Source organism: Cebus imitator, unplaced genomic scaffold (assembly GCF_001604975.1).
Source record: "Cebus imitator isolate Cc_AM_T3 unplaced genomic scaffold, Cebus_imitator-1.0 Scaffold117, whole genome shotgun sequence".
NCBI lineage: Eukaryota > Metazoa > Chordata > Mammalia > Primates > Cebidae > Cebus > Cebus imitator.
Genome location: NW_016107432.1, coordinates 8,199,193 through 8,226,105, shown reverse-complemented (window position 1 = coordinate 8,226,105; position 26,913 = coordinate 8,199,193). Strand labels below are relative to the sequence as shown.

Here is a 26,913-nt window from a genome sequence, read left to right as displayed (position 1 = left end):
CGTGGAGAGAGGACACTTTGCCAGAGGCCCAGGGTTCGGGTCCAGGCATGAGTCTGCCCCTCACTCCACCAGCCTGTTTCCTGCTCCCGGACACAGGCCACCTGCTGTGTGCCTGGCTCTTCCCACTCTGCCCCTCACAATCCTGACTGTAGACCTTGGAGGGCTGGTTCTGTAGACCCATTCCATGGTGGAGGAGAGTGAGGACCACAGAGTGGCCAGGTTCTTCAGACCCTGGTTGGTGGCAGTGGTGGACCTTTATAGATTATGATAGTTTCCTAAACTGGGTGGCTTAAAACAATGGAAATCTATTATCTTATAGTTTTGAAGGCCAGAAGTCTAGAATCCAGCTGCGGGCAGGGCAGGTTTCTTCTAGAGGCTCTGAAGGTGGGTCTGTCCCATGTCATCACCCAGCTTCTGGTGCCGCCAGCCTGCTTTGGCATTCCTTGGCTTGTGGATTCATCACTACAACCTCTGCATCCGTCATCACATAGCCTCCCTCTCCATGTGTCTCTTTCCCTTCCCTTCTCTTATAAGGACACCTGTCATTTGATTTGGACCTGCCCTAACCCAGGATGAAATCATTCTGAGATAATCCTTAACTCAATTGCATCTGCAAAGACCCTTGTCAAATAAGAGCACTGTCTTAGTCAGCCTGGGCTGCTATCACACATGCCACAGACTGGGCGTCTTAAACAACAAACATTTATTTCTCCCAGTTCTGGAGGCTGCAAGTCCCAGATTAAGGTGCCAGCACAGTCAGATTCTGGAGTGGGCCCTTTTTCAGGTTGCAGGCTGCTAGCTTCACACCATATTATCACAGGGTGAACAGCAGGAGCTCTGATGAGCAGAATGAGGATCAAAGAGGGTGGGCCACTTGCCTGTGGTCACACAGCAAAGAGCTGGAATTAAGCCTTGCTCAGAGTGGCCCCTGAGCTCAAACTCTCTGTGACTCTGTGACTTCCTGGAAGACCCTTGTCTCCACTCAGTGAGTTAGATTTAGCTTAGTTCTTTTTTTTTTCTTCTTTTTTAGCCTCTCTACCTCCTGGTCAGGTTAATTCAGTTGTTGCCAACTCTGCTTGGTCAGTGAGGAAGCAAGTACAGAAGGGCCAGGGGTTTGTGCACAGCTCCACTCGGCGTCTGCAGGAGGGCGAGGCCGAGCCCAGCTCTCCCGGCCCTGGTCTAGCCTTCCTTGCCCTGTGTTCCTGAGAAACACGGAGTGTTTCCGAGGTGCCTTTTACGGAGGAGGTAGCCAAGGCCCGGATGATTAGCGGATCCCAGCCACACTCAGGGCTCTGCATCAAGCTGGCTGAGACCCCTGATTCTTGGCCTCTCTTTTTGGTAAATCAAAACTTCCAGGCCACATCCAATATCCTGTGCCAACCACCGACTTTTGCTTGAATTGAAAAGTCAAACTTCCAAGCTCTATTGAAATCATTAGCTCTCCTTTGAAAGCCAGTTTTAATTTAATTTTGGAGAGTCACTTCCAATTGCTAAAATGTCTCTAAGCGGAGGTGAGAGCCATCCCCTGAAACCCAGGAGAGCCATGGATGTCTTTATCTGAAGGGACACAGCCCCGGGGACGCTGAACAGACTCTGATCCCAGCCTAAGCTTTTCATGGTGATGCAGCCAGGTGACAGGCCAGGTGACAGCAGGGTCCCAGCCCTGCAGAGGCAGTGCCCGCTGTCTCTTCTGAGAAGGCAAATGAGAAGTCAGAGAGATGACAAATTCTAATTAGTGGGATTATCTTCCCACGCCATGTCTAGCTGCAGATGTGTGTCTCAGGGCCCGGTGCCCGGGCTGCCAGAAGTCTTTGCTTGGATTCCCACAAAGACAGGACCCCCGAGGCACGTTTGCTCATCACACCTTTGCCTCCTTGCATTTTATATTCTCAAGCTCACTGCTGGAAATGGGTGTTCCATGAGCCTTCAACCTCATGCCAAAAATTTCACTCTTTGTGGGAAAACGTCTTTTTGGGATTTTATGAAACGTGCTATTTAATGGATTGAGATGCCGTTGACATTTATCATCCCTAAGTACTGTCCCACACTCCCACTTCCTGGGCCTGTTTAGTTCCCCCGAGTGCTGCAGGGTAGCTTTTGCTGACTCAGTAGAGATGTTTCCTGAGACTGAAGCCTGGAGAGGCAGCAAGCACCAAAGCCACAGTCGGAATTCAGGCTTCTTCCATTGTCCTGTATCTGCTTCGAATAGATCTGCAACGTGTCAGAGCTGAATGGGGTCCAATTTCCAACAGAAGAGCGGCCTGTGATGCCAGGAGAAAACCCCAAGCTCCTGCCCTGGGTCCTCAGGCTGACCACATTCTTGCTGGCGTTTCCCAGCATGTCCTGTTTCTTAGGGAGGCCGCCCTGTGGGTGAAAATGACAGCTGGGGAGGCAGAGAGGCTGGGTTTGAGTCGAGCTTTGAGAAAGCACTAAAACATTTCCCGTCCTCATTTTCCTCTCTCTGTAAAGCAGGGATAGTAATATTCATTGTCCTAGATGGAACGATGTCCCACCCCCCCCAAATGCAGGTCCTCCTGGAACCTCAGAATGTGTCCTTATTTGGAAATGGCATCATTGTAAGTTTAATTAGTTCAGATGAAGTCATACTGGATTAGGGTGGGTCCTAAAGCTACAGTGACTGGTGTCCTTATGAGGAAATGAATGACACAGAGACGTAGGGGAGGATGCCATGTGACAAGGGAGGCCAGGACGGAAGTGCTGCAGCTGCAAGCCTAGAGCACCAGGGTTGCTGGAGCTGCCCCACTCTGGAAGAGGCAGGAGAGGATCCCCTCTAGGAGCCTTCAGAGGGGACAGGCCCTGCTGACACCTTGATTTTGGACTTCCAGCCCTCAGAACTACTAGCTAATACATTTCTGCTATTTAGCCCCCCAGTTTGAGGTACTGTTATAGCAACCCGAGGAACCCAGGCATTCCCTCCTTAGGGTGTTAGGAAGATTAGCCCGTGCAATCCTTGCTAACCAACCAAGGAATCTATACAGTCCTTCCTCGGGGTGTTAGGGAGATTGGGTTATGCAGTCCTTGCTAACCATCCGAGGAACCCAGGCATCCCCTCCTCAGGGTGTTAGGAAGATTAGCCCGTGCAATCCTTGCTAACCGTCCAAGGAACCCATGAAGTTCCTTCTTGGGGTGCTGGGATGATTAGCTAGCTCATGCAATCCTTGCTAACCATCCAAGGAACCATACAGTTCCTCCTGAGGTGTTGGGAAGGTTAGCCCATGCAATCCTTGGTAACATCCAAGAAACCCATGCAGTCCTTCCTCAGGGTATTGGGAAGATTAGCCCATGCAATCCTTGCTAACAGTCCAAGAAACCCATGCAGTCCCTTCTTGGGGTCCTGGGAAGATTACCTCATGTAATCCTTGCTAACTGTCCATGCCACATGGTGCATGTCAGCCCTGCTCACTTTTCCTGCCATGCTTGCTGTGTCTCCTTGGCACCATGCCCTCCTTTACAGGGTTCCCTTTCCCTCGAAGCCTCTTCCTTCACCCTTACCATCTTCCCATCTTTTAGAGCTTGCCCCCTGGTTTTGATTCCTGCAGAGAGCCTTCTCTGACAGCTCCCATCCTCCTACCCTGCTCCCACTCCCCGTAGGTAAGGCAGTCACTCAAAAGTCTAGCCCTCATGGATTTGAATCTCCACCCTGCCACTTGGCGGTTTGTTGAACTCTGAACAAGTTAATCAGTACACTTGGGGCTGCAGCTTCCTCATGCTTTATTCATAAGGTTCTCATAGGGATTCAGTGAGATGATCAAGGAGATGATTTTCTCAGGGTCTGGCCTGAAGTAAAGTGCTCAATGCAGGACCACTGTTATCATAGCTGTCCCAGCTTCTGTGCTCCCCCAGAACCCACATGCCTGAGTTTGGGTTTCCCCAGAATCAGGCTCCAAGGCAAGGATTTGAGGACAGAGCATGGAAGAGGTAAAGAGAACACAGGGAAGGATAGGAAGGAAGCCATCCAGGAAAGGGAGTGCTGTCAAGTCTGTTACCCCATTGCAGGGCTGGGAAAACTTAGAAATTCCAAGAGCTGGTGTAAAACACCAGCCTCAGCCTCATCCCAGGTGATGGGCAAGGGAGCTGGGGTAGTGATACTCCAATTTCTAACAGTCGTGGGGATTGAGTGTTGTTCTGAAGACATTAATTCCCTGGCTTGGCTGGTCTGTTGCATGGGCAACAAAGTGGGCCCTACTGGCAAAAGAGAGTCTTTAAGAAGAGAAATGCAGGACTGGTGGATGGAAGTCAGGCAGGTGTGTGCCGAAGTGGAAAAGGTGAGGAGATTCAGGTGGGCACAGACAGAGTCTGCAACGCTCATGCACACCACACATCTCAGGGTTGTAGTCACTGGCGCTTTTTGCTTGTATGTGTTTACCTCGCGGGCTGTGAGGCCCTGCTTCTTCCAGCTCCTGTGTTTGCAGCTCCTCTTCCAGCAGTTAGCAAATGGCCACTGCTCATGTATATATTTTTGTTGTTGTTTCGGGACAGTTTCACTCTTGCTGCCCAGGCTGGAATGCAATGGTGTGATCTTAGCTCACTGCAACCTCCACCTCCCAGGTCCAAGCGATTCTCCTGCCTCAGCCTCCCAAGTAGCTGGGATTACAGGCATGTGCCACCATGCTCAGCTAATTTTGTGTTTTTAGTAGAGACGGGATTACTCCATGTTGGTCAGGCTGGTCTCAAACTCCTGACCTCAGGTGATCTGCTCACCTCGGCCTCCCAAAGGGCTAGGATTATTGGCATGAGCCACCACACCCGGCAATATCATGTAAATATTTAATAAATGAATGAATCGGGTCCAACTGCTCCATTTTGCAGATGCAGAGAGGCTGTGGCTAACTTAGCAGAGGTTCTCCGCTAGCAGATTTTTAAGAACAGGGTTGTGATTCCAGAAGTAAAAACGCAGTGTGGAGTGACTCTTCTCCTTTGTCTTCCTTTTCCATTGTTGGCCTGAATGTTCTCCCCTTTGGCTGTTGCTCAGGTATGCATCGTGCAGAAGCGAGACACTAAGAAAATGTATGCAATGAAGTACATGAACAAGCAGAAGTGCATCGAGAGGGACGAGGTTCGGAATGTCTTCCGGGAGCTGCAGATCATGCAGGGGCTGGAGCACCCGTTCCTGGTCAACCTGTGGTGAGTGTGGCTCCCTCCGGGGTTCCTGTGGCTTCCTCTGTGGGAAGCCAAATGCAAATTTGGCTCTGCTGGGAGAACTCTTCTGAGTTGTAAAGAGAAAGGGATGACATTTCCTGGGTTCAGATAGTCCTAAGTATTTTGTAAAGTACATTTTCTGATGAAGTCTTTAGGCGTATGCTTCATTTTAATTTTAATTCCGTCCTCGTATCTGATGAATCAGAGTTGAAAATAGATGGAGAAGAGAAGGGTTTTGTGTATTTGAGAAAATAAGTGGAATATAAGAGCACGCCAAAGATAGGCTACTAAAGGGGGTGGGGAGTTCATTGTTTCAGAAAGTCACACCCATAGAGCTGATGGCAGGAAGGGCCACCGGGAACCAGTATTCTGTCTCAGTACAGATGGCTGCTCGGCACCGACATGCCAAATTCGGAATTCTGAATCTGGCCCCCAAGACCTGTCATGACCCATATATCAGAACTTTCGCTCCACCCCAACCTTGGCTATTATCTTCACTTTAAATTTGCATCCTAGAAACACATCCTGTGGGTGGTTCCCTGCCTCTGTGCTTTTGCATGTGACATCTCTTTCTGAAACACTCACGTCCCCATCTCCAGTGTCCCCTAACCATGTGCCTCCATGGCCAGCTAATTTTGTATTTTTAGTAGAGATGGGTTTCTCCATGTTGGTCCTGCTTGTCTGGAACCCCCTACCTCAGTTGATCCACCTGCCTTGGCCTCCCAAAGTGCTGGGATTACAGGTGTGAGCCGCCACGCCTGGCCTTAGGCACCATTTCTTGATCCTCTGTTCATGGTCTCTAAGACACTAACAGATTAGTGATAGATGCCCTTTGGTTATATGACAGAGCTGGGTATATAAGAAAATTATCTGCAAGTGTCAGCCCTAGTGGCTTTGTATTTCCATCATAAGCAAGAAAGGGATGAACCTACTGCTTGACTTTGGAGTCACCTCTCAAACTCTCTGGGCCTCAACTTCGTCACCTGTCACAATGACATAATAATGCCTTGTTTACTGCTAGGACTGTTTTGAGGATTAACTGAAAAGATGGCATGAAAATATGTTTTCTGTAAGTAAAATATTGTTCATTGTAAGAGGTTATATATGTGTGTATGTGTATTAGTTCACTCTCATACTGCTATAAAGAACTGCCTAAGACTGAGTAATTCATAAACAAAAAAAGTTTAGTCGACTCACAGTTCTATATGGCTGGGGAGGCCTCCGGAAACATAGAATCATGGTAGAAGGCGAAGGAGAAACAGGCACCTTCTTCACAGCGCAGGAGGACGGAGTGAGGGCCAGTGGGGGAAATGCCAGATGCTTATAAAAGCATCAGATCGTGTGAGAACTCACTATCACGAGGACAGCCTGGGGGAACCACCCTCCTGATGTAATTACCTCTCACTGGGTCCCTCCCATGACATATGGCCATTAAAAGGAATTACAATTCAAGATGAGATTTGGGGACACAGCCAAACTGTACCGTTCTGTACCTGGTCCCTCCCAAATCTCATGTCCTCACATTTCAAAACACAATCATACCTTCCCAACAGTCCCCCAGAGTCTTAACTTATTCCAGCATTAACTCAAAAGTCCAAGTCCGAAGTCTTATCTGAGACAAGGCAAGTCCTTTCCACCTATGAGCCTGTAAAATCAAAAGCCAAGTTAGTTACTTCCTAGATACAATGGAGGTACAGGCTTGGGTAAACACAGCCATTTCAAATGGGAGAAATTGGCCAAAACAAGGGGGCTACAGGCCTCACACAAGCCCAGAATCCAATAGGGCAGTCATTAAACCTTAAAGTTCCAGAATGATCTTTTTTGACTCCATGCCTCACATACAGGTCAGGTTGGTGCAAGAGTTGGGCTCCCTAAGCTTTGGGCAGCTCTGCCTCTGTGGCTTTGTAGGGTACAGCCTCCCTCAAAGCTGCTTTCACAGGCTGGTGTTGAGTGTCTGTGATTTTTTCAGGTGCATGGTGCAAACTATCAGTGTACCTACTATTCTGGGGTCTGGAGGTTGGTGGCTGTTTTGTCACAGCTCCACTAGGCAGTGCCCTGGTGGGGACTCCGTGTGGGGACTCTGCTCCCACATTTCCCTTCTGCACTGCCTAGCAGAAGTTCTCCATGAGGACTCTTCCCCTGCAACAGACTTCTGCTCGGACATCCAGGTGTTTTTATACATGCTCTGAAGTCAAGGCAGAGGTTCGCAAACCTCAAGTTTTTATTTCTAAGCACCCGCAGGCCCAACACCACATGTAAGCTGCCAAGGCTTGGGGCTTACACCCTCTGAAGCAACAGGCTGAGCTGTACTTTGGCCTCTTCTAACTACAGCTGGGGCACAGGGCACCAACTTTCAAGACTGCACAAAAAGCAAGGCCATGGGCTGGCCCATTAAATCGTTTTTCCCTCCTAGAGAAATTGGCTTTTATAACTACAACGTTTAGACTGAGTGCTGACGCTGGTCTTCACTGCCTTCCTCTGCTTTCCCCCATATTAGCTTTATTTTCCAAGTCACAAGTCCCACCAAGCCCTGGCAGGTCCCATTTCTCCTGCCAGCTGAACAGGCCCAGCAGAGGCTGAGGCTGTGGCAGTGACAGACCTGGATTGGGTCACACGCCCATTCCTGACACAGCAGAGTATGGGGTAGGAGGTTGGTCCCATTGAGTCTCATGAACAGGCAATGAGGGACAGAGCTCTCCAGAGGGAAATTTAGAGCTGTTTCCAGAAGAAAACGAGTAGAGTCTGTGCGGCCACAGGACCAGTGCCTGCTGCCCACATGCCATGTCCTTGTCCAGGAGACTCCATATCAGCTCAGCCCATTACTCAGACACAGAAAGCAGGGCCCCAAGCAGTTCATTACCTTCCCTGAACGATGCGACTTGCAATTCAGACTCGGACAGCCCCGCCATGCCCTAATGCTTCCAATTCTTACAGGTAGCTGACCACTGACCTCTCCTGGGCACTTGAAATGTGTCTTACTGAACTTTTTAAATTCTTCCAGCAGCTATATTTATTTCCTACTATTATCGTACTATTTTTGGTCCCATTTTACAGAGGGAGCAACTGAGTGATGCCACTAGTAAGTGGAGGACGATGGGACATGAAGCCAGGCTGTCTGTGTCCTCATTACTTATGCACATTCCTGCACCCAGCTTGAATTTCTTCCCAGAAAATGGTTTCCAAGTGTTTGTGCTGTCCACCGTCCTGAACACCTCTCTACCATAGCTGCTGTGATGGGGTCCTGGCCCCTCCCTGCTTAGCACCACACCCCACCTCTTCCCTGATGGATCTGTTCCAGCTGGGCTTCTCTTTGGTGGCCTCTCTTACCTCTGCTGGAAGAGGACACAGTATGGAATTGCCTGTCGGGGTCATAAGGACACCACCACTTTGTATTAATAATACATCAGCTTTTCATCACATTACATGGAGGGTGAATTATTGCAACATTGGAAATCCTGACTGTACACCTTCTCATTATTCTTTTCTGCTGACATGCTCTATAACTGGCACAGGCAAAGGCCTGCATTGACTAGTTTTCATGGCAATTTTGCCACTAAAGAATGAATGATTTGTGATCCTAAGCCTGTGATGACCAAAGTGGACTTGTTAAGTGCAGTATTTTCACTTGTTCTAATGCAAAGCTGTTTTACTCTTTTGGGTTTAAGGCACCAAAGGCAAAGCAGAGAGGGAATGAACAGCTATACCCCAGAGAGTGAGGGTGGTCTCTTAGTGGGATCCCTGGTGGGGTGGGTGGTGGGAGAGGAGGAAAGGTGAGGGAGAAAAGCAGCGGGAGTGTTTCAACACTTTGGCTCTAAGGTCTCATCTTCCAGGTTCTCATCCTTGCTCTGCCTCTTGACGGCTATGATGCTGCTATGGACCCAATTGTGTTCCCTTGCCTCAAATTCATATGTAGAAGTGCCAGCCCCCAATGTCCCTGTATCTGGAGACAGGATATTTGAGAGGTAATTACAGCTAAATGAAGTCATAACAGCGGAGCATTAATCTGATAGGATTGTGGTGTTAGGAAAAGAGGAGAGGAAGATGGAGAGTGAGAGAGAGACCTCATTAAGGATGCAGGGAGAAAGTTGCCCCTGCTGGTACCCTGAGCTCAGATGTCCAGCTTTTAGAACTGTGAGAAATAAATTTCTATTGCTGGAGGCCCCAATCTATGTTTTTTTGTGTGGTAACCTAAGGTGACTAATAAAGGTCTCCACTGTTACTACCATTCCAGGCACACATAGGAAATATTGCAGGTTTGGTTTCAGACCACAAGGAAACAAATATCACAATAAAGCAAATCACACAATTTTTTTTTTTTGAGACTTGCTCTGTCACCAGGCTGGAGTGCAGTGGCACGATCTCGGCTGACTGCAACCGCTGTCTCCTGGGTTCAAGTGATTCCTTTGCCTCAGCCTCCTGTGTAGCTGGGACTACAGGTGAGCACCACCACTCCTGGCTAATTTTTTGTATTTTAGTAGAGACATTGTTTCGCCAGGACCATGATGGTCTCAATATGCTGACCTCATGATTTGCCCACCTCAGCCTCCCAAAGTGCTGGGATTATGGCCATGAGCCACCACATCAGGCCGAAATTACTTTATTTTCAATGCATATAAAACTTATTTACCCTATACTGTCATCTATTAAGTGTGCAATAGAATTATATCTAAAAAACAATGTACATACCATAATTTAAAAATACTTCAAAAAGCTTATTCATCACGATCCAGTAGGCTTCATCCCGGGGATGCAAGGCTGGTTCAACATACACAAGTTTAGAAATGTAATCCACAACATAAACAGAACGAAAGACAGAAACCACACAATTATTTCAATAGATACAGAGAAGACCTTCGACAAAATTCAACAGCCCTTTATGCTAAAAATTCTCAATAAACTAGGTATCGATGGAATGTATCTCAAAATAGTAAAAGCTATATATGACAAACACATAGCCAATATCATACTGAATGGGCAAAACCTAGAAGCATTCCCTTTGAAATCTGTCACTAGACAAGGATGCCCTCTCTCACCACTCCTATTCAACATAGTATTGGAAGTTCTAGCTAGAGCAATCAGGCAAGAAAAAGAAATAAAGGGTATTCAATTAGGAAAGGAGGAAGTCAAATTTTCTCTATTTGCAGATGGCATGATTGTATATTTAGAAGACCCCATCGTCTCAGCCCCAAATCTCCTTAAACTTGTAAGAAACTTCAGCAAAGTCTCAGACATTCCTATACACCAATAACAGACTAACAGAGAGCCAAACCAAGAGCAAACTCCCATTCACAATTGCAACATAAAATACCTAGGAATACAACTAGCAAAGGATGTAAAGGACCTCTTCAAGGAGAACTACAAACCACTGCTCAAGGAAATAAGAGAGGACACAAACAGATAAAAATATTCCATGCTTATGGTTAGGAAGAATCAATATCATGAAAATGGCCATACAGCCCAAAGTAATTTATAGATTCAACACTATCCCCATCAAGCTACCAATGACTATCTTCACAGAGCTGGAAAAAAAACACCTTAAACTTCATATGGAACCAAAAGAGAGCCCGCATAGCCAAGACAATCCTAAGCAAAAAGAACGAAGCTGGGGGCATCATGCTACCTGACTTCAAACTATACTACAAGGCCACAGTAATCAAAACAGCATGGTACTGGTACCAAAACAGAGATATAGACCAATGGAACAGAACAGAGGCCTCAGAGGCAATGCCACACATCTACAACCAGCTGATCTGTGACAAACCTGACAAAAACAAGCAATGGGGAAAGGTTTCCCTGTTTAATAAATGGTGTTGGGAAAACTGGCTAGCAATGTGCAGAAAGCAGAAACTGGACCCCTTCCTGACACCTTACATTAAAATTAACTCCAGATGGATTAAAGACTTAAACATAAGACCTAACACCATAAAAACCCTAGAAGAAAGCCTAGGCAAAACCATTCAGAACATAGGCATAGGCAAGGACTTCATGACTAAAACACCAAAAGTATTGGCAACAAAAGCCAAAATAGACAAATAGGATCTAATTAAACTCCAGAGCTTCTGCACAGCAACAGAAACAATCATTGGAGTGAATCAGCAACCAAAAGAATGGGAAAAAAATTTTGTAATCTACCCATTTGACAAATGGCCGATATCCAGAATATACAAAGAACTAAAACAGATTTATAAGAAAAAACAAACCCATTCAAAAGTGGGCAAAGGATATGAACAGACACTTTTCAAAAGAAGACATATATGAGGCCAACAAACATATGAAAAAATGCTCATCATCACTGGTCATTAGAGAAATGCAAATCAAAACTACATTGAGATACCACCTCACACCAGTTAGAATGGCGATCACTAAAAAATCTGGGGGCAACAGATGCTGGAGAGGTTGTGGAGAAATAGGAGCACTTTTATACTATTGGTGGGAGTGTAAATTAGTTGAACCATTGTGGAAGACAGTGTGGCGATTCCTTAAGGATCTGAAAATAGAAATTCCATTTGACCCAGCAGTCTCATTACTGGGTATATACCCAAATGATTATAAATTGTTCTTTTATAAAGACACAAACACGTATGTTTATTATGGCACTGTTTACAACAGCAAAGACCTGGAATCAACCCAAATGCCCATCAGCGATAGGCTGAACAAGGAAAATGTGGCACATATACACCATGGAATACTATGCAGCCATAAAAAAACGGTGAGTTCGTGTCCTCTGTAGGGACATGGATGAATCTGGAAACCATCAAAGCAAACTGACACATGAACAGAAAATCAAACACCGCATGTTTTCATTTACAGGTGGGTGTTGAACAATGAGAACACATGGACACAGGGAGGGGAGCACTACACACTGAGGTCTGTTAGTGGGGAATTAGGGGAGGGACAGCAGGGGGTAGGGAGGTTGGGGAGGGATAACATACAGAGAAATGCCAGATATGGGTGACGGGGATGGAGGCAGCAAACCACCTTGCTATGTAAGTACCTAGGCAACAACCCTGCATGATCTGCACATGTACCCCAGAACCTCAAGTACAATAAAAAATAAAAATACTTTATTGCTCAAAATGCTTATGATTATCTGAGTCTTCAACAAGTTTTCATCTTTTTGCTTGATGTTGGCGGCTGCTGACTGACCAGAGTGGTGGTTGCTGTGGCAATTTCCTAAAGACAGCAGTGAAGTTTGCCGCAATGTTTGATTCTTCTTTGACCAAAGATTTCTTTGTAGCATGAGATGCTGTTTGATAGCATTTTACCTATGGCAGAACTTCTTTTAAAAATAGAGTCAATCCTTTAAAACCCTGCTGCTGATTTCTCAACTGTTTATGTGATATTCTAAATCCTTTGTTATTGGTTCAAAAATATTCATGGCATCTTCACAAGGAGTAGGCTCCATCCTCAGAAACTACTCTTTTTGTTCATCCATAAGAATCAACTCCTCATCTGTTCAAGTTTGGTCATGAGATTGCAACAATTCAGTGATATCTTCCCTCTCTACTTCTACTTCTAATTCTCTTGCTATTTCCACCACATCTGCAGTAACTCCCTCCACTGAAGTCCTGAAACTCTCAAAGGCATCCATGAGGGTTGGAATCAACGTCTTCTAAACTCCTGTTAATGGTGATATTTTGACCTCCTCTCTCATGAATCACAGGTGTTCTTTTTTTTTTTTTTTTTTTTTGAGGTGGAGTCTTGCTCTGTAGCCCAAGTTGGAGTGCAGTGTCGCAATCTTGGCTCACTGCAGCCTCCGCCTCGTGGGTCCCAGTTCAAGCAATTCTCCTGCCTCAGCCTCTGGAGTGGCTGGGATTACAGGCATGCACCACCATGTCCAGCTCATTTTGTATTTTTAGTAGAGATGGGGTTTCACCATATTGGCCAGGCCGGTCTTGAACTCCTAACCTCGTGATCTGCCCGCCTTGGCCTCCCAAATTGCTGGGATTACAGGCGTGAGCCACCGCGCCTGGCCTCAGATGTTCTCAATGGCATCTAGAATGGCAAATTCTTTCCAGAAGATTTTCAATTTACTTTGCCCACCTAGAATGGCAAATTCTTGCCAGAAAATTTTCAATTTACTTTGCCCAGATCCATCAGCAGAATCATGATCACTGGCAGCTATAGCCTTGCAAAATGTACTTATTATTATTATTTTTGAGATGGAATATTGCCATCACCCAGGCTGGAGTGCAGTGGTGCGATCTCGGCTCACTACAACCTCCGCCTCCTGGCTTCAAAAGATTTTCCTGCCTCAGCCTCCCAAGTAGCTGGGACTACAGGTGCCCACTACCATGCCGGGCTAATTTTGTATTTTTAGTAGAGATGGGTTTCAGACTCCTGACCACAAGTGCTCCACCTGCCTCGGCCTCCCAAAATGCTGGGATTACAGGCATGAGCCATCGCACCTGGCCCCAACATTAAATAATGGGATGTGAAGGTCAAGATTACTCCTTGATCCATGGGCTGCAGGATGGATATTGTGTTATTAGGCATGAAAACAACATTCATCTCCTTGTACATCTTCATTAGAGCTCTTGAGTGACCAGGCGTATTATCAACGAGCAGTAATATTTTGAAAGAAATCTTATTTTCTGAGCAGTAGTATCGTTTTCTCAATGGTGAGCTTAAAATATTTAGTAAAGCATTCTGTAATCCAATGTGCTGTCTTTCAGGCTTCATTGTTCCACTCATAGAGTATAAGCAGAATAGATTTAGCAAAAATTTTAAGGGCCCTGGGATTTTCGGATGGTAAATGATCATTGGCTTCCACTTAAGGTCACCAGCCGCATTCGCCCCTAACAAGAGTCAGCCTGTTTTTAAAACTTTAAAACTGGCATTGACTTCTTTCTGGATGTAAAAGTCCTAGATGGCACCTACTTCCAGTACGTTTATGAAGTGAGATGGGGGATGGCCAGTGAGTGGAGCATTCAGAACACACACCACGTTTATTGATTAAGTTCACCTTCTTATATAAATATAAGGCTGTTTTGTTTAATTGAAAAACTTGTTGTTTTGTGCAGCCTCCTTTGTCAATGACATTAGCAAGATATTCTGGATAAGTTGCTGCAGCTTCTCCATCAGCACTTGCTGTTTCACTTTGCATTTTTTAAATTATACTTTAAGTTCTGGGGTACATGTGCAGAATATGCAGGTTTGTTACATAGATATAAACATGCCATGGTGGTTTGCTGCATCTGTCACTCCCTGTCATCTACATTAGGTATTTCTCCTAATGCTACCCCTCCCCTAGCCTCCCACACCCCAACAGGCCCCTGTGTGTGATGTTCCCCTCCCTGTGTCTATGTGTTTTCGTTGTTCAACACCCACATATGAGTGAGAATGTGAGGTGTTTGGTTTTCTGTTCTTGTGTTAGTTTGCTGAGAGTGATGGCTTCCAGCTTCATCCGTGTCCCTGCGGAGGATATGAACTCATTGGAGTCACTTTGCACTTTTATGTTCTGGAGTCAGCTTTTTTTCCCCTTAAACCTCCTGAACCAACCTCTGCTAACTTTCAGCTCTTCTTCTGCAGCTTCCCTCAGCCTTCATAAAATTGACGAGAGTTAGGAACTTGCTGTGGATTAGGCTTTGGCTTAAGGGGGTGTTGTGGCTGGTTTGATTTTCTGTCCAGACCACTCAAACTTTCTTCATATCAACAAAAAGGCTGCTTCTCTTCTGTATCATTGGTAAGTTCCCTGGAGTAGCACTTTTAACTTCCTGTAGTAATTTTTTCTTTGCATTCAAAATTTGGCTAACTGTTCGTCAAAAGAGGCCCAGTTTTTAGCCTCCCTTGGCTTTTGACATGCCTTCCTCACTAAACTTAATCGTTTCTAGCTTTTGATTTAAATTGAGAGTCACGGGAATCTCCCTTTCACTTGAGCACTCAGAAGCCATTGCAGCGTTATTACTTGGCCTGATTTCAGTATTGTTGTGTCTCAGGGAAAAGGGAGACCTAAGGAGAAGGAGTGAGATGGGAGGAACGACCCGTGGTGGAGCCTTCAGAACACACACAACATTTATTGATTAAGTTTGCCTTCTTATATGGGTGCAGCTCATTGCAATAGTAATATCATTGATCACTTTGGGAGGCTGAGGTGGGCGGATCACTTGAGGTCAGAAGTTCCAGAGCAGTCTGGCCAACATGATAAAACCCCATCTCTACTAAAAACATAAAAATTAGCCGGGCATAGTGGCACACACCTGTAATCCGAGCTACTTGGGAGGCTGAGGCAGGAGAATTGCTTGAACCCAGGAGGCAGAGGCTGCAGTGAGCCAAGACTGTACCACTGCACTCCAGCCTGGGCGACAGAGTGAGACTCCATTTTATTTTATTATTATTATTTTTTTAATTTATTTTAGGTTTTGGGGTACATGTGAAGGACATGCAAGATTGCTGCATAGGTACACACGTGGCAGCGTGATTTGCTGCCTTCCTCCCCATCACCCATATTTGGCATTTCTCCCCTTGCTATCTCTCCCTAACTCCCCACCCCCCACTGTCCCTCCCCTATTTCCCCCCAACAGACCCCAGTGTGTAGCGCTCCCCTCCCTGTGTCCATGTGTTCTCATTGTTCAACACCCGCCTATGAGTGAGAACAGCGGTGTTTGATCTTCTGCTCTTGTGTCAGTTTGCTGAGAATGATGGTTTCCAGGTTTATCCATGTCCCTACAAAGGACACAAACTCATCGTTTTTGATGGCTGCATAATATTCCATGGTGTATATGTGCCACATTTTCCCTGTTGAGATACCATCTCACTCTGGTTAGAATGGCAATCGTTAAAAAATCTAGAGACAATAGATGCTGGAGAGGATGTGGAGAAATTGGAACACTTTTACACTGTTGGTGGGAGTGTAAATTAGTTCAACCATTGTGGAAGACAGTGTGGCGATTCCTCAAGGACCTAGAAATAGAAATTCCATTTGACCCAGCAATCCCATTACTGGGTATATATCCAAAGGATTATAAATCGTTCTACTATAAGGACATGTGCATACAAATGTTCATTGCAGCACAGTTTACAATAGCAAAGACCTGGAACCAACCCAAATGCCCATCGATGATAGACTGGACAGAGACTCCATTTTAAAAAAGCAAAAGAAGAAGAAGAAAAAGAAAACAAAGATCACTGATCACAGATCACTATAATGAATATCATAATAATGAAAAAGGTTGAAATATTGCGAGAATTATCAAAATGTGACAGACACAAAGCGAGCGTGTGCTGTTGGAAAACCTGTTACTGACCAGCATGCCTGAGTCAGGGTTGCCACACATGTCCACTTTGTAAAAAATGCAGTATCTGCAAAGTGCTGTCAAGAGAAGCACAGAAAAATGAGCTGTGCCTATACTGGCACTTGTCCTTTGAGGTTGGCCTCTGGCTGGCTGAGCATCTGAAGTGAGATTGCTGCACCTTTCCATGTGACTATGTGTTCTGTCCTCCTCCAGCATCGGACGTAAGGACAGGGACTTTTGGAAAATGTGTCTTGAGTTTTTAATATTAGACTGTTACCCTGATTGAATGTTAGTGGGTCAGTAGTTCATTCATGTGTTTGGGCTGTATTTTCAAAATCCATTTCTACTTACCTAATTGGCTGTATTACTAGACTTGCTGTTCATCTGTTTTGTTTAAAATTGGAGGAGGGAGGCATCTGTCCCTGTCTGCTGCCTGAACAACCGAGAGAATGAATGAACGTGCTCAGGACGTGAACAGATGTTGGAAGTTAGTTTAAATTGTTCTCAGGGTAATGTAGGTTTCTAGAACCGTCTTTGAGTAGCGATGGACCAAGTCAATACACGGATATCTACATTCCAGTTTGAGCCACAAAACAATCACTTAAATCAGTGGCTCAATTTTAAGTGTGGAGAGCTTTGATTAAAATAAAACTACATAAAGTATTTGAAGGCAGATCCAGTCTGGCTGAACCAACAGGGCAGGGAAAGAGACTGGGGGTGAGGACAGAGACCAGAGGGCCCTAGGAAAACCTTTGACAAAGCTTATAAGCCTTACAAACAATTGCTAGATGCTGAGCAGCAGCATTTCCATGGAAGCAATTGTCCCTAGCCTTAACTGTTGCTATAGGCTCCCAACTGGTATTCAATGGCCAGCCAGTTATCCATCACCTGCATAACCTTAACAAGCAGATCTTATCAAAGTGTAAGTCTGTGCCTACCACTCCTCTGCATAAAATACCACAGTGGCTCCCCAAGGCCCTCAGAATAAACGTCTTTCTGTGTCCAGTCTCATCCCGATACCCACCCCTGCTACCATCTTGGGCCATTTTTGTTCTAGTCCATGCTAACTAATTTATGGGTGATCTGTAACACATCCTGTAACACTGTGGGGTACTCCGCATCTCCCTCATCACCACACAGCCCCTTCTTGTGCCCATTTCTCTGACTGCTCTTCATGCTTTCCCAAGTGTCTTCTGTAACCAGGACTCTCTTGGTTGGTCCATGGGGAATTATTAAATTCATCCCACACCTATTCAGTAATAGTAGTACCAGTACCATCTGTCCATCACCTATTATCTTGATTAATCCTCAGTGCCATTGTGCATGGTGGATGATGTTATCTCCAGATTACAACTGGAAAAGCTGAGGACTAGTGGATTAAGTTATTTGTGCAAATATTTAGCCGACAAGAGTCAGTACTAGGATTAAGAGCAATGCAATGGTGTGTTGGTAAATGCTTAACTACCAGCTGCCCAGGGTAGGGGTGTGGCGGGGCAGAGAACAAGTCCTGTTTGCCAATTGCCATGGTGTAAATAGTTTCTTACAATTGTTGATTTCAAATTAGCAATGTGATGTCAGGCAGCTGGCAACATTTCTGGATATTTAGCATTTGATTATGATAAGCTGGCATGAGCTGGCTCCAGTACAGCCCTGCTAGACTCAGGTCTGACACCAAAGCCGGTTCTCTGTCTTTTTGTTTTGTTTTCCATTAAACTATAAGTTAAAACTGCCACTGGCACTTCGGAGTCCTCATTCTTCTTCTTCTTTTTTTTATTATTGTACTTTAGGTTCTGGGGTACATGTGCAGATTGTGCAGGATTGTTGCATAGGTACATACATGGCAATGTGGTTTGCTGCCTTTCTGTTCTCTTTCTAAACCCAATTTCTGTGAGTTAGGCCCAAAGCTAAGCCTCAAAAATAACAAGATGAATAAGTGATAGACCCTGCTCTGAGGGAGAGGAAGACAGCATGGTGATTATATACTCAGCAGTGTAGTAGAAATGGAAAATGGTCCTTCCTCTTCCTAGGTGTGTACCCTTTGTAAACCTCCGTTTCCTTCTCTGCAAAATGGGATAACAGCTCTCTCCCTTTTATACTTTGTGAGCTTCAAATTAAATGAGACCCCATGGACAAAAGCCCTGTGGAAAGGGTAATTTGTTGGAGCGGTATACATTATTATACTTCCTTCTGAGAAAAACCAAAGTGTGAATAATATCCTATCAATTTGCTGGAGAGTTCATGTATATGAAATTACTAGTGGGAGGTGGCGACTGTGCAGATGGAGCCCACGATGCTCAATGACTGAGCAATTTTATGTGAAGCTCACATCCCAGAGAGCCACAAAAATAGTATTCAAATGTAATACATTTTAAGCGGAAGTATTCACCGGCTGTAGTGAGCTTAATTAAATTGGAAACTGTGGCGCCCTTGATCCTCAAGTGTTTGAAAGTCACATGGCAGCTCCTCACAGTTCCCCTGATGTCAGGCATGCGCGCCTCTTCTCTGCCCGCTGCTCCCATCCCCCGCCTCCCCCACCCCGCTCAGGTCTTTGCACTGGCTGCTTTCTCTGCCTGGGTGATTTTCTCCGGAAATCTGCAAGGCATACCCCTTGGCTTCCTTCAGATCTCTGTCTACTGTCACCTTACATTTTGAGGTCTTTCTTGGACTTCCCAACTTAAAATTTTAAGTTGCTCCCCACCTTGGCTGTCCCTTGCCCCCTTTTGTTGTAACTACATTTTCACTTCAGAACACAATATGCATTTTGCTTATCTTCTTTATTTTCTATGCCACTTTCTCCCCCCCCACAAAACTAGAAGAAAGATGTCCCTCTATCAGGATGAGAACTGTCATCTTTTTTTTTTTTCTAAAAAGACTTTATTTACAAAAAAAAAAACAAAAAACTCAGATGTAAAAGTTCACAGCAAAATTAAGGGTAGATTCCCCATGCACCTGCTGCCCCCCCATGCAGCACCTCCTCTACCAAAGTGGTATAAGTTTTACCTTTGATGAACCCACGGTGGCACATGATGATCACTTAGGATCCCTGGTGCACAGTAGGGTCCCACCTTGGACTTGTACATTCTGCAGGTTTGGACAAATGTGTAGTGACATGTATCCACCACGGTAGTGACATATGGAGCAATGTCACTGCCCTAAAACTCCTCTGCGATCCGCTGATTCGTCCCTCGCTCCCCTCCACCCTGGAAACCAGTGATGTTTTCAGGTTTTAGAGCTGTGCCTTGTCCAGAATATCACATAGTTGGAATCATACAGTGTGTGGACTTTTCAGATGGGCTTCTTTCACTTAGTTATACACATTTTAGTTTCCTCTATGTCTTTTCATGGCTTGATAGCTCATTTCCTTTTAGTGCTGAGTAATATTCCATTATCTATATATACTACAGCTTATTTACCCAGTAACCTACAGAAGGACATCTTAGGTGCTCTCATGTTTTGGCAATTGTGAATGAAGCTGTAAACTTCAGTGCGCAAATTTTGCTGTGGATGTACATTTTCAGCTCTTTTGGATAACTACTAAGGAAAATGATGACTGGATTGTATGGTAAGAGTAGGCCTAGTTTTGTAAGACATTACCAACCTGGTTTCCAAAACGGCTGTCCCATTTTGGATTCCCACCAGCGAGAAGTGGGAGTTCCTGTCGCTCCCTCCACATCCTCGCCAGAACTTGGAGTTGTCAGTGTTCTGGATTTTGTTCACTCTAGTAGGTGTATAGTGGTACAGTTGCGTTAATTCACATGTCCTCTGCATTTTTACCACTCTATTCCCACCATGCAGAACCATGCCTGGCATCTAGTAGGTGCTCAGTAAGTAGTAATTGAATGAACCAATTGAAAGAATAACTGTCCTTGTCGTCCCCACAAATCATGCAAATCATATGCAGAGAGCTGTGCATGATCAGCTCACCTGGTTCTTCACTCACGTGGACCCTCACTAAACTGGAAAGCAGAAGCAGAATAGAACACTTTAGTCCTCTAAACCCAACATCACTATTTTTTTTTGAAATGGAGTCTCACTGTGTCACCCAGAGTGGAGTGCAGTAGCACGATCTAGGCTCATTGCAACCTCTGCTGCTCGGGGTTAAACGATTCTTGTGCCTCAGCCTCCCAAGAAGCTATGATTACAGGTGCGTACCACTGCCCCTGGCTAATTTTTGTAGTTTTTAGTAGAGACAGGTTTCACCATTTTGGCCAGGCTGGCTTTGAACTCCTGACCTCATGATCCACCCGCCTTGGCCTCCCAAAGTACTGGGATTACACGTGTGAGCCACCACACCTGGCAACCCAGCATAAATTCTTGGCTAGCCTATACTTTGACTAAAAAACTGGGATTTTGACCTCCATGCCTCTGATCCAGAGTAAGTTTGTGAAGAGAAGAAAGGGAAATAACCTTGGATATGTTGGTGGGAAATGGGACAATTTTCATAGCTAACATTTAGTAAGCACTCATGGGGTACCTGGCAAACTGCCAAAATTTCACGGGCATCATCTCATTCATTCTTCACCAAACCCCTGTTAGGCTGGAACTTTGTTTCTCCATTTTGCAGAGGAGACAACTGAGGCAGAGGGAGGTTAGACGACCTATAATAGAGTGGGCCACGTGCCTGACTAGTGCGATCAGAGTGCCCTGTGCCAGGATGCCACACTGCATGTGGAGTCATGAGTTCATGTATTCAACATATTAAGCACCTGCCATGTACTGGGCACTGTCCTAAGTACTGGTGACATATGCAGAGCTAAAAAGTCATGCCTCACCCTGAAGAGTACCTGCTTTCCCAGTCTGGACAGGGAGATCTGTAAAACTCAAATCATAAACAGAGCTATAATTCAGAATTCTGGAAGGTGAGAAGAAGGATGCTTACAGGAAACTCTGAGACTATGGAGTAAGAGGAACCTTGTCATCCGTTGGAGACATTAGGGGCAGCTCCCTGAAGAAGTGGCACCTCTTGGACTTCATGACACTGAATGCTCGGAGCAGGTCTCCAAGGCAGGTGTTATACAGATGGGAAAACTGAGGCTCAGAGAAGCTAAATGAGTGTCTACTGCCACATAGTTTGTAGGAAGCTGGCCTGCCATTCATAGCCAGCCTTTGTGACTCCAGAACCTGCACTCTCTACAACATAGCACCGCCTGCACTATTCTTCCTAATGGAATAAAAGTTGTTTGAAATTGTAAGGAATTTGAGAGGGAAAACTGAGCCCAGCCAGTGCCATTTTCTCTGCTGTGAACTAAGAACTTTAAGCTTTGGTTTTCCCTGGTTCCCATGGTGCCATCGGGGTCCAGGAAGTTACTTAGGGTTGGGTCACTTGGGGGCCAACGGGGTTGATTTTGTGGACCAGGCCTCTGCCCTGCCTTATCCTGCATTCCTTTTTTAACCTGTTGCTGTTCTCCATTTGATTTCATTTAAGGAAGAGTTTCTGCTCTCAAACATTTTGACAGGTGGTAGCCTAGATAGTCTCTCCTGCTCAGTGGGTCTGAAAGTTGGCCACCCACAGCCTGCTTCATGGGCTGAGAACTGGCCCCAAGCACAGCTGACTTGACCTGAGATGGATGACTCAGACTATGTGACCAAATCGAAAAAGGAATTACGGGCTTAACAAAATAAACTGCAATTTGTAAAATCAAGGGCAGCACATGAATGGTTAAAGAAAATTGTCCTATTCCAAATCTATTTCAACTACTTTGCTCTCAGGTCAGCGACAGGCACAGGCTGGGAGGCAGGGAATAGAACAGGGGTATGGCAGCTGCTCCCTGCAACCCCACACACCTTCCCTGTCCAACCAGAGGCCGCACAGTGCCTCAGGGTGTCAGGACTCATGCCCAACCGTAGAGACATAGAAAACAGCCTGGAGTGAACGTCCACTCCCAGGGAGGCATGCTTCACTGATAAATGGCCACCTGGGCTTCTGTTGTGGAGAACACTTTGAGATACCACCGCCAAATGACGGGGTCAATTTAAGGTTCACATTGCAAGGTCCTGAGTCTAAAACGATGCTCTTTTCTTAGAAAACCCATCACAAGGGAATGTTGTAGATTCAGGACATTCCTTGTGTTACTGAATTCCCAGCAAGACCCCTGCTGTGTGTAACTACAGGACACCTTCTGCAGCACAGCAGCCTGGTCCTGGGGGCCCGGAATATCAAGCTTGAGACTTTGTCCCCCACACAATAATAATGGTGGTTTTAAATAAAAACATAGCATTAGAAGACACTAGCACCAGGCTGTTCTGAGTTCATAACATTTACACACACACACACACACTCACTGTAGAAAGTCAAATTATTAAGGGAAATAATGAAGCTGACTCACAGGGTAAGTTTGAACATGATCACAGTAGGCTATTATTTTTAAATGAAACATTTTTTTTCCAGTTTTCTTAAAGTAGGATTGGCAGATAAACATTGTATATATTTATGGCATCCAAAGTGATGTCTGATATGTGTGCACGCTGTGAAATGATTACCACACTCGAGCTGATTAACCCATCCATCACCTCACGCAGTCACCTTTTTTGTGTGCAGTGAGAACACCAAGTTCTACTCTCTTGGCAAATATCGACTACACAAGACGTTCTTATCAGCTGCAGCCACCATGCTGTTACATTAGAGTCCAGGACCTGCCCCTCCTGTAATCAACAGTTTATATGCCCTTTGACCAGCATCTCTCCTCCACCCAGCCCCTGGCACCCTCCATTCCACTCTGTACTTCTATAAGTGTGACGTTTTTAGGAACACGCATGGCTGGAAGTGCCCAGTCCAGCCTTCGGATTGCCTTTTCTTCCTCCTGTCGGCTGTGGGGGAGTGGTCCCTAGCGCCTCTCAACACCTTTCCTCCCTGCAGCCTTGGAAGAAGAGGAGCCCCAGCTACTGCACTTCCTAAGACTTGGCTGCCCATCCCTGGGGGAGTGAGGGCAGAGAGTGTGGTGACAAGATGATAGATGTGGTGGGCCACCGTCCCCTTGTCCCTCCTGACGCTTTCTCTGAACCTGACCCTTAAGAGCACGTTGGGGTCCGCTCTCAGCTGGTGCCACTGCTGCTGTGCAACACTGGGCCTCATATCCTCTCCCTTGGCAGGTTACGAACCTTCTTCCCCTGCAAATGTGAATGAAAGGGAATGCTGTGAACAGGTAGCTCAGCTTACTAGACGAACAGACTGAGGCCTGGAGAGATGGAGTACTTCCCCCAGCGTCCTCAGGCCTTACGCAGAAGAGTCAATATTTCAACCCATGTCTGTCTGACTCCAGGCTTGAGCATCTCCCACCACAGACCTTGCCTCCCCAGAGCCGTGGAAGCCTCTGCGTCATGCAGCCTGCAGAGATGGTCAGCAGGGATAACAGGTGTGCCAGTCGCTTCTCCTCCGGCTGTGCTTCTGCATCCTGGCAAGGTCAGTGCCATTGTCCTGGCCCCTGGTCTTGTGGAACACCCCATAGCCATAGGGACTTCTTCACAAGTGAGAGTGAATTTTTATTCCCAGCCACAAGTGTGAAACTAGAAGAAATATCTTGGAAGGTGAAGACACGAGGGCCATTGTTCCCAACAAATGTGGAAAGATTTCAGAGCATTTGCTGATTCAGAAGACAAGTGCATTTGCAGGATGGTGGACACATTGAACACTTACAGAGACTGCTGCATTCAGGAGCCCACATCTGTCAGAGACACCTGTGCTGGGCGCCTCCTTCCAGAAGCAGAAATCCTTGCCCACCCCTGGCTCTCTTAGCAGGGTACACGTCTCATGCTCCTGCGCCTCTCAGGTTCTGCTTTGCATGTGTTCTATCTGAGCACCCTTAAAGAGGGTCCACAGTTTGCGCATTTCAGGAAGGCCGTCCAGAGCCACCTGGGCTTGTCCACTCACAGGCGTCCTCTCTCTCTCTCACTTCCCTGTTTGATTTCAGCACAGCCCTTTTCGTCTGTGATGTGAATGTGTTTTCGTATTTCTTTATAGATTTTTTTCCATCCCCAGCAAAAAAAAGTGAGCTTTCTGAGGCCAACACTCCTGTGTATATTGTTCTCTGCTGTGTTCCCCTAAAGAGTATCTGCCACATATAAGCATTCGATCATATGTTTTTTATGTTGAATTAGATATTTGTACTTGGTCCATAGCTTAGGATCTAGTATATTCAGAAGTTCAGAAAGAAGAATAGAGTGAAAGAAATGAGAAGCCACCTGTCCTCACATTGGGGAGAGATTTTCAAGGGTAGGGACCTTGCCGTTCGCTCATCCTCATCCTCAGATCCCAACACAAGACAATGCCCTTTGCATGGGTGACAAATTACCCCACAACGTGCTGAGTTTACTATGCAAATGTATGTGCCAGAGCAATTGAAAGATGAACTTCAATGTATCTTGATCTCAGGAATTCTCCTTAGTTCTTATTTTTAATTATCTTCTCCATTATTCATAGTAGAAGTATGTATTAAGCAGTTCTCGCCCTGCTATAAAGAAATACCTGAGACTTGGTAATTTATAAAAAAAAAAGATGTTTAATTGGCTCATGGTTCTGCGGGCTGTACAGAAACAATAGCTGCTTCTGTTTCTGAGGAGGCCTGAGGAAATGTATAATCATGATGGAAGGTGAAGTGTTAGCAAAGATGTCTTACATGGCAGGAGCAGGATGAAGGAGGGGACGTGCTACACACTTTTAAACAATCAGATTTTATGGTAACTCTTTCACTCACTATCACAAGGACAACACCTAGGGGGTGGTACTAACCCATCCATGAGAAACCGCCCTCTGATCCAATCGCCTCCCAGCAGGTCCCCCTCCAACACGGAGTATTACAATTGAACATGAGATTTGGGTGAAGACACAGATCCAAACCATATCAAAGTGTATGGGTTTTACTTTTTTGGGTTGTTTGCTTTTAGAGACGGGGGCCGGGGTCTCATTCTTCTCCACAGAATGGAGAAGAAAGTCTTAGTTAAAAGCTAGCCTGTCTTTAACACTTTCCTATTCCCTGTCAGTCGCCATTGTAAACAAGGAAAGGCCTGGCCTCAGGCCAGAACTCTGGCAGGTAACAGTGTATAATTAGACTTGAATGATACTGTGTAAGTTTCATGATATATATATATATATATATATATATATATATATATATATGTTTAGGGTTGCCATCACAACTGAAGATAGTTGTGATGTGAATGACGGCTCTCACTCACAGAATGAGAGACCTATTGTTTCGGGCTGCCGTGCATTGGCACAATCCTAGCTCAATTGCAGCCTCCAACTCCTCCAACTCAAGCAGTCCCCTGGCCTCAGCCTATGTTTTCTTTTCGATTGACAGGGCATGTACCTTTGATTTCTCAATATGTTCTTCAAGATAGGGCTATGGCTTGCTCACATAGAAGTAAGGAAATGAGGCATTTATAAAATGTATGATTTGTGGTTGCCACCTCCTCCCCTTCCTCCTCCTTAAGCCAGCAACCTGCTACTCCTTGGTACTTTTCAACCAGTAAAAGAATATTGGAATGACCCTCCAAAGTGATTACCCATGTTCTAGATGATAACTGTTTCTGTGACGTCCTGGAAAAGAAAGCTGGGAAGGCTTAACATCAAGGTGGTCTCACTTGGTCTTATGTGCACTGCCTTCCTGCCTGAGAACCACCTGCAGTATTATGGACATGACATTTTTATATCAACCCACTTGCACTTGATTTTTAAAACTTGGTGTTACTGATGTAAGTAAAAAACTATCTTTAGGGCTGGACACAGTGGCTCACACCTGTAATCCCAGCACTTTGGGAAACTGAGGCAGAAGGATCATGAGGTCAAGAGATCGAGACCATCATGGCCAGCATGGTGAAACCCCATCTCTACTAAAAATACAAAAAAATTAGCCAGGCATGGTGGCACACGCCTATAGTCCCAGCTACTCAGGAGGCTGAGGCAGGAGAATCACTTGAACCTGGGAGCTGGAGGGTGCAGTGTGAAGAGATTGCACCATTGCACTCCAGCCTGGCAACAGAGTGAGACATTGTCTCAAAAAAAAAAAAAAAGCAATAAAAAACTATCTTCAGTTGTGATGGCAACCCTAAACATACATACACACACACACACACACACACACACACACACACACACACACACACATATATGTATGTATATGTAAAATGAAACTTACACGGCATCATTAAAGCCTAACTATACACTGTTACCTGCCAAAGTTCTGGCCTGAGACCAGGCCTTTCCTTGTTTACAATGGCTACTGACAGGGAATAGGAAAGTGTTAAAGACAGGCTAGCTTTTAACTAAGACTTTCTTCTTCATATAATCCAGATGGAAGTACAGTTGGAGAAGGAGGGAGTGGTGTTCTTGCCCTGCATTCCACGGGCACCTGGGATCATCCATGCGTAGCACCTTGCAGGGTGGCATCAGCCCACAGCAGGCCCTCAGCGTTCAGTGTGACTGAGGTTGTCCACAGCCTACATCCTCAATGACACTGAATGTTGAGGGCCTGCTGTGGGCTGATGCCACCCTGTGAGGTTCTTTTCTTCTTTCCTTTTCCTT

At 45.6% G+C, this 26,913-nt stretch overlaps 1 protein-coding gene across 2 annotated transcripts in view; it reads left to right on the top strand.

Annotated features, from left to right (window-relative positions):
• The window catches only part of STK32B (serine/threonine kinase 32B), a 440,962-nt gene that overhangs the window by 124,456 nt on the left and 289,593 nt on the right, over positions 1-26,913 (top strand). For both annotated transcript variants that reach the window (XM_017539152.2, XM_037742226.1), the window contains one exon: positions 4,994-5,145. In XM_017539152.2, the coding sequence (XP_017394641.1) occupies positions 4,994-5,145 (152 nt within the window). The remainder of the gene's footprint in view (positions 1-4,993; positions 5,146-26,913) is intronic.